At 47.6% G+C, this 17,228-nt stretch overlaps 1 protein-coding gene across 8 annotated transcripts in view; it reads right to left on the bottom strand.

Moving 5' to 3' along the window:
* Positions 1-15,525, bottom strand: part of BMF (Bcl2 modifying factor) — a 33,710-nt gene extending 18,185 nt beyond the window's left edge. For 2 of the 8 annotated variants that reach the window (XM_085550360.1, XM_015864879.3), the window contains exons 1-4: positions 15,440-15,525; positions 13,986-14,150; positions 12,754-13,074; positions 11,615-11,778 (exon numbers count right to left, since the gene is read on the bottom strand). In XM_085550360.1, coding sequence (XP_085406486.1) covers positions 11,615-11,778; positions 12,754-13,069 — 480 coding nt within the window. In that variant the 5' untranslated portion in view covers positions 13,070-13,074; positions 13,986-14,150; positions 15,440-15,525. Of the gene's footprint in view, positions 1-11,614; positions 11,779-12,753; positions 13,075-13,985; positions 14,151-15,439 lie in introns of those variants that run through there. The other 6 variants (XM_085550363.1, XM_085550365.1, XM_085550361.1 and 3 more) reach the window with 3 other exon arrangements.
* Between the last annotated feature and the right edge of the window lie 1,703 nt (positions 15,526-17,228).

The following is a 17,228-nucleotide window of genomic DNA, read 5'->3' as shown; positions in this document are numbered from 1 at the left end:
AAACATTATCGTGTTTGGTGCGTGACCCACAGATGGCAACTCTAGAGCTTGGTATCATCTATATCAAAGGAACCAGTCCTGGGTTCAGTCCATGCAGACCGCCCAAACATGGCTAGGTTTACATGAAAACAGTCGTTCATACACTGTCCTCTAGGGCTGGGTTACAAACAAACACCTAAATTGTTCTCAAAAATCAAGATGCTCTTTGTTTTGCTGTTCGCTTCTCAGTTTGACCAGGCTTGTCCTTCCTTGTCAAACTCCAGAGACCTTTTTGACCCTCCTCCACACTTCCAAACCTGCTCAAGCACGCACGCGGTTCCTGATGTTCTGATGACATCTAGATACCATGCATTTATCAAGCTATTATGGCTTAAGCTAAATGCTCCTTTAGATCTTCTTCATGGTAACATGTCAGTGAAGCAGCATGCAAGCACAATACTTTCTTCTGCAATTACCACAAGCACCGAACTATGCTTGGAGGGCAGAGTGGATAAACATACTACAGATGCTCCAAAGGGAATCCAGTTACTTTTGCAAATTATTTCATTCCATTGGCAGACAAAAGAGAAGTGTCTTACAGGGAACTGGTAGTGGAGATTCAAAATCACTGTCAAAGATACTAAACTTGGAACATATCTCAGTTCATCTGGTATCTGCAATTTCAACTACAGCACCCTGTCAGGATGACCACTGTGTAAAAATCCCAGTATTTAATGTCCCAGTTCATGTAGGGGTCTGCTCTGGGCTTTTCACAAACCACAGCAGATTTCTGAATATTCTGTTTCCTTCTGAAGTTTTAAATGGCAGCTCAGAAAAAACAATTGTTATTTATTACTATGATAGGTAAGGGCCATATGCAGGGAAAAACATTGGAAGAACAGAGCTTCTCCTCCTCCTGTTTGTTTGTTTGTTTGTTTGTTTGTTTTTGTTGGTCTGTTTGTTTGAAAGGAGCACTCTGAACAGAGTACTGGGTCTTGTTTGGTAAATACAGGTTTTATATCTCTACTTTCAGAAGAGTTATGGACCTGCAGGAGAGCAGATGGGATGTGGTATCACAAGCACTAATTCTAACAATAAAAAGCAATTCTGGAGTTAAAAAGCACTCATGAAAATGCTAAACTTTTTTTTTTTAAATCCACACTCTCCTGTGTTAATTTCATTGCTTACTTGAGCTACTTTTTTGGTAAAGCTTTTTCTTCTTTCTCTAGTTTAAAATGTTTCTCATTATTTGCGTGAGACACTCAATGAAATTTGCATACAAAGAAGAGCTCAATAAGAATCATTTCAACCTGCTTCCCCCTGCTTATAAAAACTAAGATCTCAAACAACTTTACGAAGGATATTGACATTGTTCATTTTGTTCTGGAGTGAAAAAACCGAGCATGAGGCAACTCGCTGCCTTAAGCCTTCCAGCAGGCCAAGGACAGCTTTCTAGGTTTTATGTTTAGACCACAGGCCTTCTATTTTCCTGGGTCCATATTTAGCCAGCATTTCCTTCCATGGGGACTGCAGCTCACACACACTTTCACTGGCTCGCAGACTGAAGAGGTCTGCTTGCATTGTCCTCACCTTGCACTGGTACTGGAAAGGGAAACAGAGCAGGAAAATGATCAAGGCCAGAACTGATCTGCCAAAAGAAACTACCTTTACTATTGATCAGGTTATCCTAATCCATCTCATCCATGCTATCGCATAGTCAAATCAATGCTTGTGCCAGCACAACAGCAAGGCAGCTTCAGGAGAAGAGCAAGATGGACTGCTTCCATCTGGGGCAAGCCTAGCTAACAGGGCTTTCATAATTATGGTTTCACTTCAGGGCTGATCTGCTTTCTGTGGCACCAATTCAGCATGGGATAAGAGCCACAGAATGGAAATGGTAGATATAATTTGCAACAGAGATAGATAAACCAATTTATGGAAAGAACTTCTGAGCCTAAAAAAAGTACTTCTCACAAGTTTCCAAGTTTCAAGAGCTTTTCTCTAGGAATGTCTTTGCCAAGACCAAAATACTCAAATATTTTAGAACTGGTGGTTTTCCTTTTGGTGGAGATTTTTTTTTTTTTTTGGGGGGGGGGTGGAAGTTTATGGATTTGCTCTTGGTGTTTGTGGTATAATTCAGCTGCCAGGGAGGACAGAAAAACCAGGAGAATGACTCTATGAATTCTGCATCTAATTTTTTTCAGATGTGGTATGTTTCAAGTAAATAAGTAAATTCTTGCAGTCTTCTAAGACTCAGGACTACTGCAGCCTGGGACAGTATTTTTCCTAAACCTTGCTACGCTGATTTGATCCTCACTACAGCATTTCAGCACTCAGTCTCACTACTGCAACACAGTATCAGGGATGAACACTTTGCTACTTCCATATACCAGAAACAAGCATTTTGAACCTTCTTCCCTGAGACCAAAAGCAGCTCTTTTTGCCCTCTACGCTAAGCAAGACTACAGTTGTGAAAACACTAAGTCAACAAAAAGCTGGAAACACATAAAACCATTTCCTATTGCAGCTGCTTTTTAAAGGGGATATCCTTAAGAGACTGTCTGTCTGAGATGTTAGCATGAATGCTTCAATGAGTCACAAGGAAAGGGCATTTTACAGGAAAAGTGTTCTGTGCAGCACCAACAGCGCACCAGCAAAGCCTACAGCATGAGCTGTGCTGACAAAAGCCAGAAAACTGGTAAACAACAAAGTGACAACAACTTTCCTGGAAGCAAATTAAAGGGAGGCAGAACTGACCTTACATTTATTCTCTCCTCATAGTTAATTCTCCTAATTTGTTTCATGCTATCAGTATATATCAGTATGCACCCATCAAACTGCACCCCAGATATCAAAAGGTTTTTACTCCTTCCAAGCCCTTGAACATGGTGCTCAAAGGAAAATCAGTACAGGTAATACAACTTAAAGAAAACTTTGTCTCTCAGCCAGCTCCTCAAGTCCATGGGCATGAACGTTTAAAAGATTAATCCTATTATTTTTTACCATCTGACAGAGGAGCCATTATTGTACACGAAGAATATGTTCATCATACATGCACATGCTGTATATGGGTATGGCACATCCCTATCACATATAGAGAACTGTGCACCTGTCTGCCCTCTTCAGCTTATGGGTGACTTTTGACTTGACTTCACAGTTTAGAGATGGTTAAGGGTCAAATTTTGATCCTCTCTCAACTGGAAGGATTAAAATACAAACATAAATAGCAATATAGTAGCAAAAGAATACTGGCATATGTGCACATAAAAACATCATTCTTTCTTCAATGACTAATACAAGTACCAGCAGTAAGTAGTAGGGATTTTATTTATTCACTGAAAACAAAAATACTTGCACACCGGGAACAGCTGCTGACTCATCGCTGAGGGCTGTTGTGGCTGCCAGGTGGCTGGAGGCACATTGTGCTACCACAAAATGTGCTTCAGTGCACAAAGACTAGAAAGTCACAGTCCCCACAGCAACAGAGGTTACAGAAGATGTCCCCCACGGATGGAGAGAGAAATGGAAATCAAATTCAGGTCTTTCCAGCTGTGATTGCTAATGACCAAAGAATAATGCATGTACTTAAAGAAGAAGAAAGAAAGAAAAAGGAGACAGTAACAGAGAACAACAGGAGGAAGAGCATGGCAGCACAGAGAGAGGACAGGGAATGTCCTGACTCGAACAGCCTCTGGTTCTGCTGAACAGGGCAATATTTGAAGCTGAGGGAGACATTCTCCTGAGCAATGCTCCTCGGCCAGAGCCCCAGCAGGGGCTTTGTCTTGCAAAGCGAGATAAGCAGTGTGTGTGAGTGCTCCTGCAGAGAAAGGGTTCTCCTCCTTGCACAGGAGCAGAAAAAAACTGGCAGGGAGGGACACGGTGTGAGGCAGAGGATGGACAGGAGGAGCACCGCTGTGGGCAGCGGGCCTCAGGCCCAGACCTGCTTCGGGTGCAGGTGAGCCCTTTCTGGGCTGCCTTGTAGCTCACAAACAAGCAGGCAGCTGCTGGTCCGTGCCTTCCTCTTGGGCCGAGCCTGCAGGAAGTGGAAGCAGACAGGCGCCATGGCAACAGCCAGCTGACTGCGTGCTGGGAAGGGCAGCCACCGGCCAGCGCGTTCCCAGGCCCATAGCACCAGCCTGGGGCACGGAGAGTTATTTTCCACCACAGAGGCGGGAAGGAGAAGGTAAATAAGGGTCCTGTATTTCCACAGGCTGCACCTGGTGCTGCCTTGCCCTCAGAGCTGTGCCTGGGCAGGGCTCGCTCCCCTCCATTCTGGGATCCAGGGTGCAGCTCAGACCTGCAGGCCACCCACCCGTCTGCTGCTGTGCAGGCTGAGCACAGGAGCAGGGCACCTCACATCCAGGCAACAGGCAGATCTGTTTTCTTTGCACTTAAACTGGCTCTGAGGCACAGTGCAGCGCACGGGAAACACCCCCTAGTGATTACAGCACACCTCAGGCTTCCAGCAGAGCAAAGCTCTGGAAGTTCCGTGGGACAACGGTGCAGGGGGATGAGCACAACGGCCGTGCTGCCCCGCGCCAGGGGGAGCAGGGGGCAGGCAGGTGCAGCGCCGCAGCCTGCGGGCACAGCCGCCTCTCGTCAGCAGCTCGGATGACTCACAGGCTAAATTTAGAGAGCGATATAAACACGGCAGCCACAGCACAAATACTGCCCGGCAGAGCCATTCTCACGCACTGCACCCCTCGCCTCCTCCTCGCTGGGGTCAGTGCAGCCTTCAGGGGCTCGCTGCTGCTCCGGGGACTATGGGAGGTGGCTGCAGCTCTCCATTGCCAGCCTCGGGTAACAGGTTACATCAGAAAGACTAATTTGGGGTAAAAGAAGTTGCTTCACTGCTTTATTTTTAGACTGCTATTCTTTTGGCTGTGGCGCGGTCCTCAGAAAGACTATTTTGCCACTGGCAATGGCAGCTACCAAGAAAAAAAACAAAACACCAAGCAAACAGCAAAACAAAACAGACTATAAAAGGCTAGTGGGACATTCCCCTTCACTGGCTCAAAACAAAGGAGAACTCTGCAGTTGGACCCTCACTTCCCCATCTTTCTACCATAAAATTTAATTGGGTAAAATGCAAACGTGCACACTCCTACCAGAAATAATCACTCCAAGTATCTCATCATCCTCCCAAGAGACAACAGTATCTTCATAAGATCGACCAACCTAAGCAGAGGACTGTAGGCTGAATTGCTGGGTTCTCATCTGTGATCACTGCATGATCTCAGACAAGTTTTAACCTGTGTTTCCTACTCTCCCAGGCTAACAAATAAGCGTAATATTAAATGTAACTATCTCTAAATTGAAAAATGATTTCTCAGCTGTTGCATTGCTGAAGAAATGCAGCACAGCCTGCAAAAAACCCACATAGAAATACATCAGGTGATGCTAGAAATACTGTAGAATACCTCACCATATTTCACTTGTACTGTCCCAGAAAATATTTCATATTTTTAAGAGGGTGCAACTGTGTTATTTTGAGACTGTAGCTCTACTGCCTGGAAGTACCCCAGGAGGAGGGATTCCCAGCAGCCTGTTACACAGACCTCACTTCTCTCCCGTCACCAGACTCCCCTGTCCTCTGCCCAGTTCCTCTACCAGAATCAGGCAAGAAGTTTCACTTTTTTTTTTAACATTATCCACTTTTTCTAGCAGAAAAAAAAAAAAAAAAAAAAAACAGAAACAAATGTAATACACTTTAGTCTTTTGTCAGATGAAAGTGCAGAGGGAAAAAAAAAACAGATTATGCTGACACCAAAGTTTTGTTTCTTTATTAAACTCATGTGTAACAGTTGCATGCAACTGCTGCATTGAGTTCATACAGCCTAGTCTTCAAGAGCAGCCTTGTGTGGCTGTCTGAGGAAAAGCAGAGGGCAAGTACATGCAATAGCTCCCCCTAATACTCTTTCAGCATCTAACTGTTTTGAGCTTACAACTTCCTGAGTCAGATCTGGTTTCTGTTTACCTTGTGACCCCTGCAATAGCCATAAACTTGTTCCAGTTACCCCTGAGCCCAGGTAAAGCACAGGGATGCAGTCTTTCTTGACAAAGAGTCCCAGAGCTATGTATTGCACAGAAAAAACTACCTTATTTACTTCAAGCTGTCTCCTACTAGCTTGACTTGAGTTTGCCTTGTTCTTGTACTGGGAGAAGTGAGTTTATCCACAACTTCATGTCACTTCTGATTTCAGATTAATGTTGCTGCCTTGCCTTGTATATTTCTTAGGCTTATCTGTCCTAGCCCATTTTCCTTTCTTACAAAGAGATTTCAATATCCTTCTTTACCTTTGAACCCTTCACAGTTCTGCTATTTTATTTTTAGAAGAAAATAAATCAAAACTATAAGCAAAATTCAAAATATAGTAGAAACATGGATCTATACAGCGGCATCGTTGTGTTCTTGCTCTTCATTTCCATCCTTTGTGCAACAAAGTATTTTATTTTAGCACAGAACTAAAAGGGCCAAGCAAGTTTCTGTAACCTAATGTCAAATTATCAGCTTCACAGGGAGCAAGATTTAGGAAGCACCAGAACAGGCATTAGGCATGGGGCAACAGGTTGCCATGTCATTTGTATGTATAAGGGGACAAGTACTTCCAAGCTCATCTCTTTTTTTTTCAATTTGGCTAATGAGATTGAAGAAATCTAACAAAATTAAGCAAAAATAATAATAATAATAATAAAAACTGCCTCCACTTTCCCATTTCAAGATCCTGACTCCACCAATTGTGTGAGCTCCTCTCCCAGCAGACTCCTTTCCTCAGGCTTAGGATTCCAGTCGTATAGCTCTGCCTCTCAATTTTACCCATTTCATATCCTGCCTCTCCCCTGTTCTCTACACTGGGCTCACCCACTTAGAGAATTCTCAGCCTGGTACTCTCCCATGCCGTGCTCCTGCACACTTGGCCAGACGCTCAAGCCCTGCACCAGCTTGAATCCCACAGTCAGCAAAGCTGAACTGGAGATCACTGCTGTGTACAGCAGCAACAGAGACCAGCCCACAGTAGCCAGAAGCAGAGATCTTGAGATGTACAAACCTATTCAGGAAACAAATGAAAGCACTTACCCCAAGTCTCGGAGAGACTGCAGGTACAAGGAAAGGAGCTGCTGGTGCTATAGGCTCAGTTGCGGGCCAGTCTGGGAATTTATATATATAAAGTTATATATATATAAAAGTTCTGTATATATATATATATATACAGTAAAAAAATTAAGTTTAAGATTCCCAGAATGCAAAGGAGAAAGCCCACTGGAGTTCTGGATAACAATTGCGCAGGTGGTGCTGTGTACCCACTATGCTGAACTAAGAAGCTTCTGACAAGACACCCAGGCTCCCTATTGCATAAGCAAAGGTATCTCAGAGGAGGCCTCAATAATTCTCATGAGACATAGAGGGGGAAAAATATGCAAACATGTAACAAGTTTCACTTTCGAAGGAAAACAACATTTCCTCCCCTACATTTTCAGTATCATTAAATTGAGACAAATGGTACAAGTCTGGTAGCTTGTCCACAACTGAGGGATACAGGCATCCAGACTCCACATATTGCTGGGCTCCATTGCACAGTGACAGCAAGAGTTATCTGCTGAATCAAGTTGGGAACTGTCAGAAATAACATTTTCTATAGCTAAATTCATGAGAGGTTCTTTGTGCATGGTCAGCATATCTTAATCAACTGCAGGATTCCTGATGTGCTGGAAAGGGGCTTTGTTGTTGTTTGTAATGCACTTATTTACTCAAGAAAGCTCAGCTCTGATTCGGCATCTGGTTCTCATTGAGGGTCAGCTTTTTTTAAAACCCAGCTTTCCAGATGGGTTGACTGAAGCACAAGGAGGTCAAGAGACTTGTCTGAGGTCATACAGCAAGTCAGTGGCTCTGCTTGGACTGGAGCCCAGAACTGTTCAAGGCTACTACTCCTTGACTCTTAAAGGCACAACTTCGTTTTCCCCATGAAGTGATCACTACGAAGAAGACATGAAAAAAAAAGGTGCCCTCAAAGCTGCGGCCTGCTGTGATAGTTATCTGTTACAACCTGTAGTTTTCAGTGTCTGAATAGATCCATGTCAAAGCACAGGGGTGCGACACTGATATACAGCATCATCCATCTCAGTCTTACATAATCCACATTCTCCTATAGGGCAGCTCTGCACTGCTGCTGCAGCCTGTAGTTTAGTCACATTCCATCCAGCGCTGCAGCAGATCATGAAATTCACTGTCAGGCAAAACTGAAACCTCTCCTCAAGGCAAAAGAGGTCAAGTGCACTCAGGACCTGTGGAACAGCCTGAGTACTTGTTGCCACGGCCTGGACAAGGAGACAAAGGCAACACATCCCTTCTGACTGACTGACCAACAGGGACCCTAAGCCCAGCTCTGTTCCTTACAACCACCAAGTACACCCTTCAATCTATGTCACAGGCTGGGCCACAGTCAGCAACTCAGACAGAAGGCAGACAGATACCATGGCAAACGCATGCTTGCTCCAAATGAAGAGGAATGCAACTGGTGCTGGGTTCTCCCAGAGAAAACATGACTCAGCTGTGCATTGTTTTCAAAGAGGCAGAGCAAGAAATGTGGAATGGAGGAAGCATTGCCAGAGGCTACACAGTCTCAGACAGGTAAGGGCTGCCTCTAAAGAGCTTTAGAAAATAGATAGTTTTGCATGTCATTCTGAAGAGCCCTTCTGAAAGTGGATTAATCTCTAGGCAGGCTCTGATACTCACAAACACTGAGCTTTGCTCAAGTCTTTCCTATGATAAATTCAGCACCTTAAAAAGATTAAAGCCACAGAGTGTTAGGGAATGTTGTATTACTGCTGTAACACTGTTCTAAGGATTAAAAAGTCAGGTTTTAAACCACTGTATTCTGTTTAATACATTATTAGGAAATAAAACCCTGAAATGGTGTACATGCCAAAAACAAGCATAGGTGTGGCCAACTTTCTTCTTCTTATGAGGCGCATACCCAAAAATCTTTTGCATAGCCAAGAACCACAAAACAAACACCACATAGCCAGAGAGCACAGGGAAGAGATAACAGTGACTCTCTCGGGTTCCCAGTGTGGGATGGGGTTAGATTGTGCGTGCAGCTGAGTCCAATGACAACTCAGTGACGTCAACCTCAGCAGCAATTGCCTGTTTAGTTCCCTCTCACAGCCAGGGAACGACCAACAGCCTTTGTGTCAACACAGCTCTGCTGCTGCAGGAGTAACATGAGCGCTATACCTGAACTGCTGGAGTGTCTCACAGAACTCAAGAGCCAAGTGAGGGCAACTCTTGAGCTGGCCACATGAATTACTCCAACACTGAAAGTCTCTCCTAACTCCTGCTGAATGAGAGCATGTTTTTTTCTTTTCACAAGTTCCCAGATAAGATGTTTTATAGTCCCCAAGAAGAGGCACAGCTTGCTGAAAACCAGACATGCTCTTTCTCAGGACTTCACAAGACCACAGTGGTGTGACTAACTCTGTGGTTTTCTAAATCTGATTCTAGACATCACTTTGGGAAGCTGATTATGACTGGCACTTTGAGACAGGTTGGAATGGGGCATCCAAATCTGTGTTCAGTTTTGCAGCAAGCCAGATGACAGCCTGGTTTTCCATGTCCCAGACTGCCCCACAACACATTGTCAAGCCAGTCCATGCCTCTCCAGATTCAGACTGTTCAGTTCCTCAGTGGCAGGCTGCAAAAAGTCACTGCACACAGGACATAGGGGCTGCATGAAGCCATGCCAAAAGCCATAGGAAATCCTCCATGCAGGGCTTGGAGGGGACTGGACATGTCAACAAAACACTCCATGGGGAACAGTGCCTCAGACACTACGATGTGGCTCAGCAAGAAGTTCCCCTGACAAACGAGAAAGAATCCCCCAGCAGATACGAATGCCAAAGCCTGTCCCAGGGTCGGGCTGTGGAGAACCACTGGCTGAACTATTCCATCCTCGGTTACGTTTCTGGATTTCTTCGGTTTTGTTTTCAAACGTAAATGGCTGAACAGCTCCCCCCCTTTACAACTTGTTGCTCTTCCAGTCCAAACAAAGACGGCAGAGCTCCTCCTCCGCTGGCTGCAGGATTGGGTAGTGCAGGCGGACGCCTTTGTTTACTAACTCTCCCACATGCTTGGCCGGCACGCACTGGGGCTGGCCGGGCAGCCCGAGCCGCAGCCCTGCGTACAGCGCAGGAGGCTGGCAGCTCCCCGCGGCCAAAGGCAGCAAAAGCCAGAGCAGGGGCAGCTTCAGAGCGCTGCTTTGGGTGGGCATTCTTGGATGCGTTTCCAAGGCATAGATATGAGTTTAGTCCCCGAGATGCAAGGGGTCAAGTTACAACCAGTTCCACCACTTTACTCCAGGGCTCCTCCACTCTGGAGACATTCGCCTTCCTTTTACTGAGACAATCTGGCTGTAGATAGCTATTGCGATGAAAAGGTGTCGCTGGGGAAAACCCCGTTCAACCAGCAACACATGCTAAAAAGCTTGAGGTTGTTCATCGTTTTCTGTGATTTGCAAAATGACATTCATAGCCCAATTCACCTTTCTATCTTCCTGTTACAGCTTTAACATCCCCTTAAGAAGAGTCCTGTTTCCCTCTTTCTTATCACAGAGACAACTAAAACTTTGCCCTCCTACAAGCCACATCCTCTGATCAGGGCAGAGCTCCTCACTTACCTTTGAAAAGAATTGAAACAGACTTCAAGTTAACAACACCAACACATTTGGAATGAGATAAGCTTTTGAAGTCACTCTCTGAAGTCAGCAAGAGTGTCAACTTCTTCATATGCACAGTTGGATACAAACTGCAACACCCTGCTGGACTTGCATACAAGTAGTAAAGTGCTGCCGAACTCTGGCCACCGATCTCTGCATGGCTGGGATGTCTACTTGTTTACCATTCAGTAGGGGAAGGAAGGGAGAATGGAGAAAGGATCTACATTTTTAAGGGACATGGCTTTTGTTTCTTTAAAAAACAGCAAAGTACTTTTTTTTCTTTTTTCTTTTCTTTTTTTTTAAAGAAAAGTAAAACAAGATTCTGTTTTTCAGACCTGATGGCATTTTACAGCTCTATTATGTTGTGAGGAAGTTGGTCACAAATCTGAGACACCAGCTAGGACTGTCCCACAGAGGAGCTGCTAGCAAGTCCAGCATGATCATAGTGCACTCTATTACTTGAGACATCTATCCCTAGACAACAAGGAGTGCCAAAACAGACTCTAGGCTTGTTGTCATCTCCAAAATGAGGAACTGACACAAGTCACAGACAACCAGCTGTACCACAGAAGACGTGATGATGGAGGTAAGGAGAGCGGAGAAGAAAAGTAAAATGCTAGGGAAAGCATCAGTGACCCTGTTGCTGATGAACCAGGAGAGCCAGAATAGCAGACAACAGCAGCTACCCTCCCAGACAATAAGTGCAGTTCTATACATGCTCTTCCCCCTACCTGCCAGTCTTTTACAGTGATCCATCAATCTAGCATGAGCAAAATACATAGGTATACCATGCTGTTTTGTCACTACTGGCAGCTCGTGGCTGCCTTAGGCAACAGCCTGCTTAGCTGAAGCCTGGAGCCAATCTTCTGGAGCACCACTCTTGGATAAGAAAGACCCCACCATCCCCTCTGGAAACACCCTACCCGCTGTATGTGGAGCCGGTGGAACTGGTCTGCAATGCACTGCAATTTCCGTGCAATCTGCACCTCAGTACGTGCCTCCCGCTGACCTTCCTGAGGCTCTTCTTGGAGATTTGGATCCAAAGCAAAGCCAACTGGAGGGACATGTAAGCGGTAACCAGCATTCCCTACAAAACAAAGACCAGCAGAGTCATTCTCCTAGCACAAAGAGTAGTTCTTTTATTCAGTATTACACTTCAGGCATACAGAAAGAGTTGCACATAATCCTGATTTTTTGACTCATTTTAAAGTCCAGTTTCTAAAGCCCAAGCAATGACCACATACACCATATGCATGCAGTACAGATTTAATTTGCTCAGCTTAAATTAGATTTATAACAATTAAGCATAACATTGTGTTGCTTCCCCTAATCAAATGACTGGATCTTCAACTTGGTTCTTTCTGCTTGTTTATGGTTCAGACGAGTGCAGAGGTGTTCGTTTTTCTTTAATGACAGTTTTACATCTCTTCCAACATCATTGCCTTAAGTTGTCCCCCTTTAAGGTTTTCTGTATGTGCTATGCCTTCAGACTTTTCTCAGTTGTTTTCTTGGGTGTTCAGTGGGACTGACTTGAATTAAGGTTGGACTGAGTACACAATACTGAATGATGTCCCATCAGTTACCAGTAAAGTGCTACTTATTCAACATGCTTAATTCCAGTAAAGAGCCTAAAGTCTGTCCCATTAGGTGGGAATTTTTTGCATTTTCTTCTCTTCATTGCAAACTTTCAGGAGGTTTTCTTATGTGGATGAGTAGCACAAGAGGTTTTTTTTTTTTAAAAAAAAAAAAAAGCAGGTAAATGGTAGGCTATGGCGGATGGTGAACATTTTAATGCCTGGCAGCAAAATAAAGTGACAGAATAAAGTGAAAAAGAAAAAAAAGTAGACGTATCAAGTACAGCAAAAGCAACCAGCAAGTGCTGAATTCCTGCAATAAGCAAGGGTAAGAAAATACAAGTTGCCGCTCTTTAGGGAATAGGAAAAAAGCAAAAATAATTTAAGTCTTTTAAGTTAAAGCTCTAACGAAAGAAACTGCCTGACTGGGGGAGTGCTGGAGGGACAGTTTCCTTGCTGAGAAGCTGGTGATGTTGGAGTGCTCTTACCATAGAAGAGTCTCCGGGGCTCTTCAGTGACTCCACAAGGCAACATAACATCCTGACTGGAGGAGGATGGGCTGAGTGTTTGAGTTGCCTTGTCCTGCTGCTCAGGATGCCTGACACCGGGACCACAGCAGTGTGTGAGGGGAAATAGTTGAAACCTCCCCAGAAGGCAGCTGTAGGACTGGTTCTGTGTGAAAATGCCAGTTGCAGTCATCTCACCAGGCTGACCTGCAAGTCCAAAGTCATCAGAGTGAAACACGTCATCGTCCAGCCCATCCAGGCTAGAATAGTCCTCTTCCAGGTAGCTGGGGCGATCCATTGCTCCTGCAATAAAGAGACATTTGAGGAAACAGCTAAGACACGAGAATCACATCCAGGAGACAATGCCTTCTGCTCCAACAGTAAAACACAACTCTTGCTTCCACGTCTGCTGCCCCCTCCCTCCCAGTGCAGTCCATCTGGGTGGGCATGAGAGGTGAGAGACTCAGCGGTAAAGACGGGCTTTGCGGAAAGTCTGTGTGCCTGGCCAGAGAGCCAAATTTCACGTGTCTGAGACTCCTCTCAGGTCAACCCCCAACCTCAACACAAACTGAAGACACTTGGTTGTAAAAACAGCCCCATGCCCTCAAACTGCCCTGTTCCAGTCAGCTTCTTTGGAGTTGCTCTGCTTTGGCCTGCTCTACTTGAACTGTATGGCTTGCCCCACTCACTTTTTCCCCCATCATCTGCTGAAATAGAGCTCATAATCACAAGGCTGCAAGGCCAGGTTTTTAAGAAACCCCAGTGGCTGCAAAGCTCACAAGAGTTGGCAAAGCTGTTCCTGTGAAGTTCTCGACAGCTTTTCCCAATGTAAATCAACCTTCCCTTCAACTTCCCATTTCTTCCCCTGGCTCAAGTCAAGACATGTCCCAAACTTGGCAACACAGCCACTTCATTACCCCTCTCACCCTTAAGGCTACATGCAATGTCAGTGTATCAGTTTGTCCTACTACTAAAGAAAAGGAGGAAAACAAAACAAACAAACAAAATCACATTTGTTAAGTGTCAAGCTTTAGAGCAGGACTTTTGCGTTCACCATAGCAAATGCCCCCAAGCTCTGCTACAGCACAAAATGGGACAAAGATGGCGGAGGAAAGAACTCAAATAAACCCTAAATAGCTGTTTCAGAGCTCTTTGCAAACATAGAGTAATTAGAAGCAGATTTTCCAGAAAGCCACAAGTCCCTTTACTGTTACCTGTGCATCTAACCCCATTGGAAGACAGTCTCCTAAGAGATCCATCTCCAGGATTTCCACCCAGTTCCAAACAAGGCAGTGAAATTCAACTCTTCACGTCTCTTCCTTTGCTCTGGTTTGCGAAGCATTTAACAGAACGGAAGACTAGCAAGAGGAATTTCAAGCCTGAAGGAGACATTAATAATAATTTTATAAGAATGTGTTCAGTGTTCCCCTTGTGTCTCCCATCTCCCCCCAGGTGAGCTGCACTCACACACCAGTGTGTGAGAAGAGACAAAGGGCCTGAGCGGGTCACGAGCCGTGTGTGCAGGGCCTCAGCTGAGGGGCATATACTGGGGTTCCTGCACCCCAGCAGCTCACTTGGCTCTCCACCAGCATCAAAGGAAGCCTGCAGAAAGGACAGCAGCACCAGGGATGGATGACAGCCATGCTGCCTTCGTGTAACATTCACAACAACCTCATCAGTGGCTTAAGGGCAGCGCACCAAAGGGAGTCACAGGTCCTGAGACAGAGGCACAGATCTGCCAGCTCTGCCGTGGGTGCACATTTGACAGAGAGGCAAAGTGATCGCGTATTTTATCTTCACAGCAAGGTTTGCCAAGTCTAATCCGTCAGGGCCCCACTGGGACACACACGATCATCACAATAAAGTGCAACAAAGGCACCAAACGCTTCACAAAAGGAGGTTACAAAGAGCAAGATTTACTGGTCCTCCCACAGCCGAGGCAGCCTTCAGAGCACTTAGGAAGCGCTGCAGACAGGACGCCAAAGCAGCTGGAGGACAACGTACCCTAGAGCTCACTTCAGCCCTTCCCAAGAGCGGAGCGCACCGCTCAGCGACCGGCGGCCGAACCGCGAGCCGCCCGAGCAGCAGCGGACGCAGCGCCCGGCCGCGCTCCCCCAGCGGCGCGTCAATGGGATTCCTCGGTGCGGCGGTCACATGCCCGCGCTGACACGGCGCGGCGGAGCCGGGGGAGGGCTCAGCACACGTGCGTGCCAGCGTCCAAAACAAAGCCGGCCGCCCTCGCTCCGGCACCGGCAGCGCCTTAACTCCTCCCTCCCCGCGACACTACGGCTCTCCCTCCTCCCGAGAGACGATCGCGGCCCCGGTGTCCAGGGCTCCCCGCTGCACCCCGCATCCCGAGGGGCTCCGAGCCGCCTCCAGCTCCCTCGGTCTCGCGCTCCTCCCCGACCCCGCTCACGCCGCATTGCTACAAGGAAGCGAGCCCGGGCGGCCGAGGGTCCCGCGCGGTTCCCACGCACGGGCAGCGGGGCGATCGCCGTCCCCGGGCGCACACGCACGTTACCGGCCCCGCCGCACTCTGTGCCTCGCTCCGCCCGGCCGTCTCGGGGCGCACCCTCGCCCCGGCGGCGCCGTCCCCAGCACTTTGCCGCCCGCGGACCTGACGGCGAAGCGGCTCCCCGGGCACTCACTCACTCACTCACTCACTCACCGCCGAGCGGGCCGGGCCGGGCGTCCCGCGGGGATGGGGACGCCCCGTGACGGGGGACCGTCACCGCGCCTCCCCACCGCCAAACTGCCGCCGCCGCCGCCGGGTGCACCGCGAACAGCTGACGGCCGCCCCGCCCCCGCCCAGCGCGGCCCGCCCCCGCCCGGCGGCCAATGGGCAGCGGGGGAACGAGCGGCAGCGGCTCGAGGGGGGCGGCCCGGGGAGAGAGAGGGGCGGGGGACACGGGCACGGGCACGCAGCAGGGCGGGACGCTGGGGGCGCGGCCGGGCCCGGAGATGCTGGAAGTGTTGATGTTCCTCCTCGGCTCCTCAGCCGCACTTAGCGTAGGGTTGGGCTGCTCTTAAGTGCGCGGTGTCACCGCTCACGCGCCGCTCGTCGTTGGTGGAGCAAACAATACTTTGAGTAGCCCCTGGAGCACGGGGATAACCGGGCGGGGATGATGTCAGAGCCGGCGCTGGGCTGGAGCACCTCGCAGCGCCCGGCTGTCCCGGGTCGGTGCTGAGGGGCCGCTCGGCTGTGGGAGCTCCGCAGCGTTCGGCCGGGGTCCCAGCGGTGCCGCAGAACCCGGCCGGGGTGCGCTGCGGGGAAACACGGCACGTCCGTCCCACCTTTCTTGTCATCGGTTTCTCATCTCTTGGTTCAAAGCGTGGGAAGGAGGCGCGAGGCTGCGAGGGGGCTCGGCCAGCCCAGCTGTGCTTGCAGTGGGGTTGTGGCATGCAGTCCAAAGACAGGACTGGTTAAAAAGGAGAGCGCTCCGCACATAAAACTGCTTTTTTTCGTGCTCTATCTGAGGTGGGAATGAGGAGGGGAAAAAAATCTTACATCTGTTAACGTTCAGTGGGACTCGCTGTGCAAGCACCGTTGGGTTTAGAGCCCTGTGAAGCTGCTCTCAGCCTGAGTCTGCTGCCACAAAAGCAATCCCAAGTCATCCGAGAGCAGAGCCGTTGGCACGGACGGGCTAGAAAGCTGTTGGCCAGGTTTGAAACTGATGAGAGTTTGACTCCAGCAACAGCTAGTTATTTTCAAACAAAACTTGTGTTTCTTGGCTCTGTACAGCTTAGACAATTCTCCTTCGCTTTTAAAGACTGAATGTTGAGGGTTTTAGGCTCAGGGAATACTCCAGTACATTTGGTGGTTATTCCTGCTTGTGCGCAGTACACAGAACTAGACACCTAAGCTAATAAGGATGAATTCTCAACAGTGCCTCCTGTGAGGCCCTCTCACTGAGAAGATTAAGGAAAAGACGAAAGCAGAGACTCAATGTGCCAAACAACAGCCTGCTGTTGTTCTGCTTACTCCGCCAATTGTAGCCACAGTTTGCAGATGTTGCTTCCCCTGAGCACTATAGCAAAACCTCCCCGTGCTCAGAGGTGCATCATCAAGCTCCTCAGCTCAAAGCAGCACCCTGTCAGGTTGCCTGTAAAACCTACATACAGAGATTCTAAAACCCAGCTGGTGGCTGAGAAATGTTAATTGCTGTCAAGTCTGCCACACAGTTGTTGAGGTTTGTAACTTAAACTCAGAGGAGGGGTTACACTGGAAGCCAGCTGGTAGCAAGGTGAGGTGAATTGCCCCGTGTTCCTCATATAACACCCTCCTGAAAGGGTTCTATGAGCCTCTCTGGCTGAACACTTCAGTCACTGTGATTTTGGGCAAGGTAGTTAAAATAGCCATTAATAGGTCAGCAAGCTAATAACATGCTCCCTCTCCAAGAAACCTGCTTATTTATGGTTCTTGTTCATGAGTTCATTTTTACTCTTGCATTTGCCAG

The sequence above is a fragment of the Coturnix japonica genome, chromosome 5 (assembly GCF_054131305.1).
Source record: "Coturnix japonica strain WE chromosome 5, WE-NBRP24, whole genome shotgun sequence".
Lineage (NCBI taxonomy): Eukaryota > Metazoa > Chordata > Aves > Galliformes > Phasianidae > Coturnix > Coturnix japonica.
Note: the sequence above shows the minus strand (reverse complement) of the source record. Positions and strands in the feature narration are given on the sequence as shown.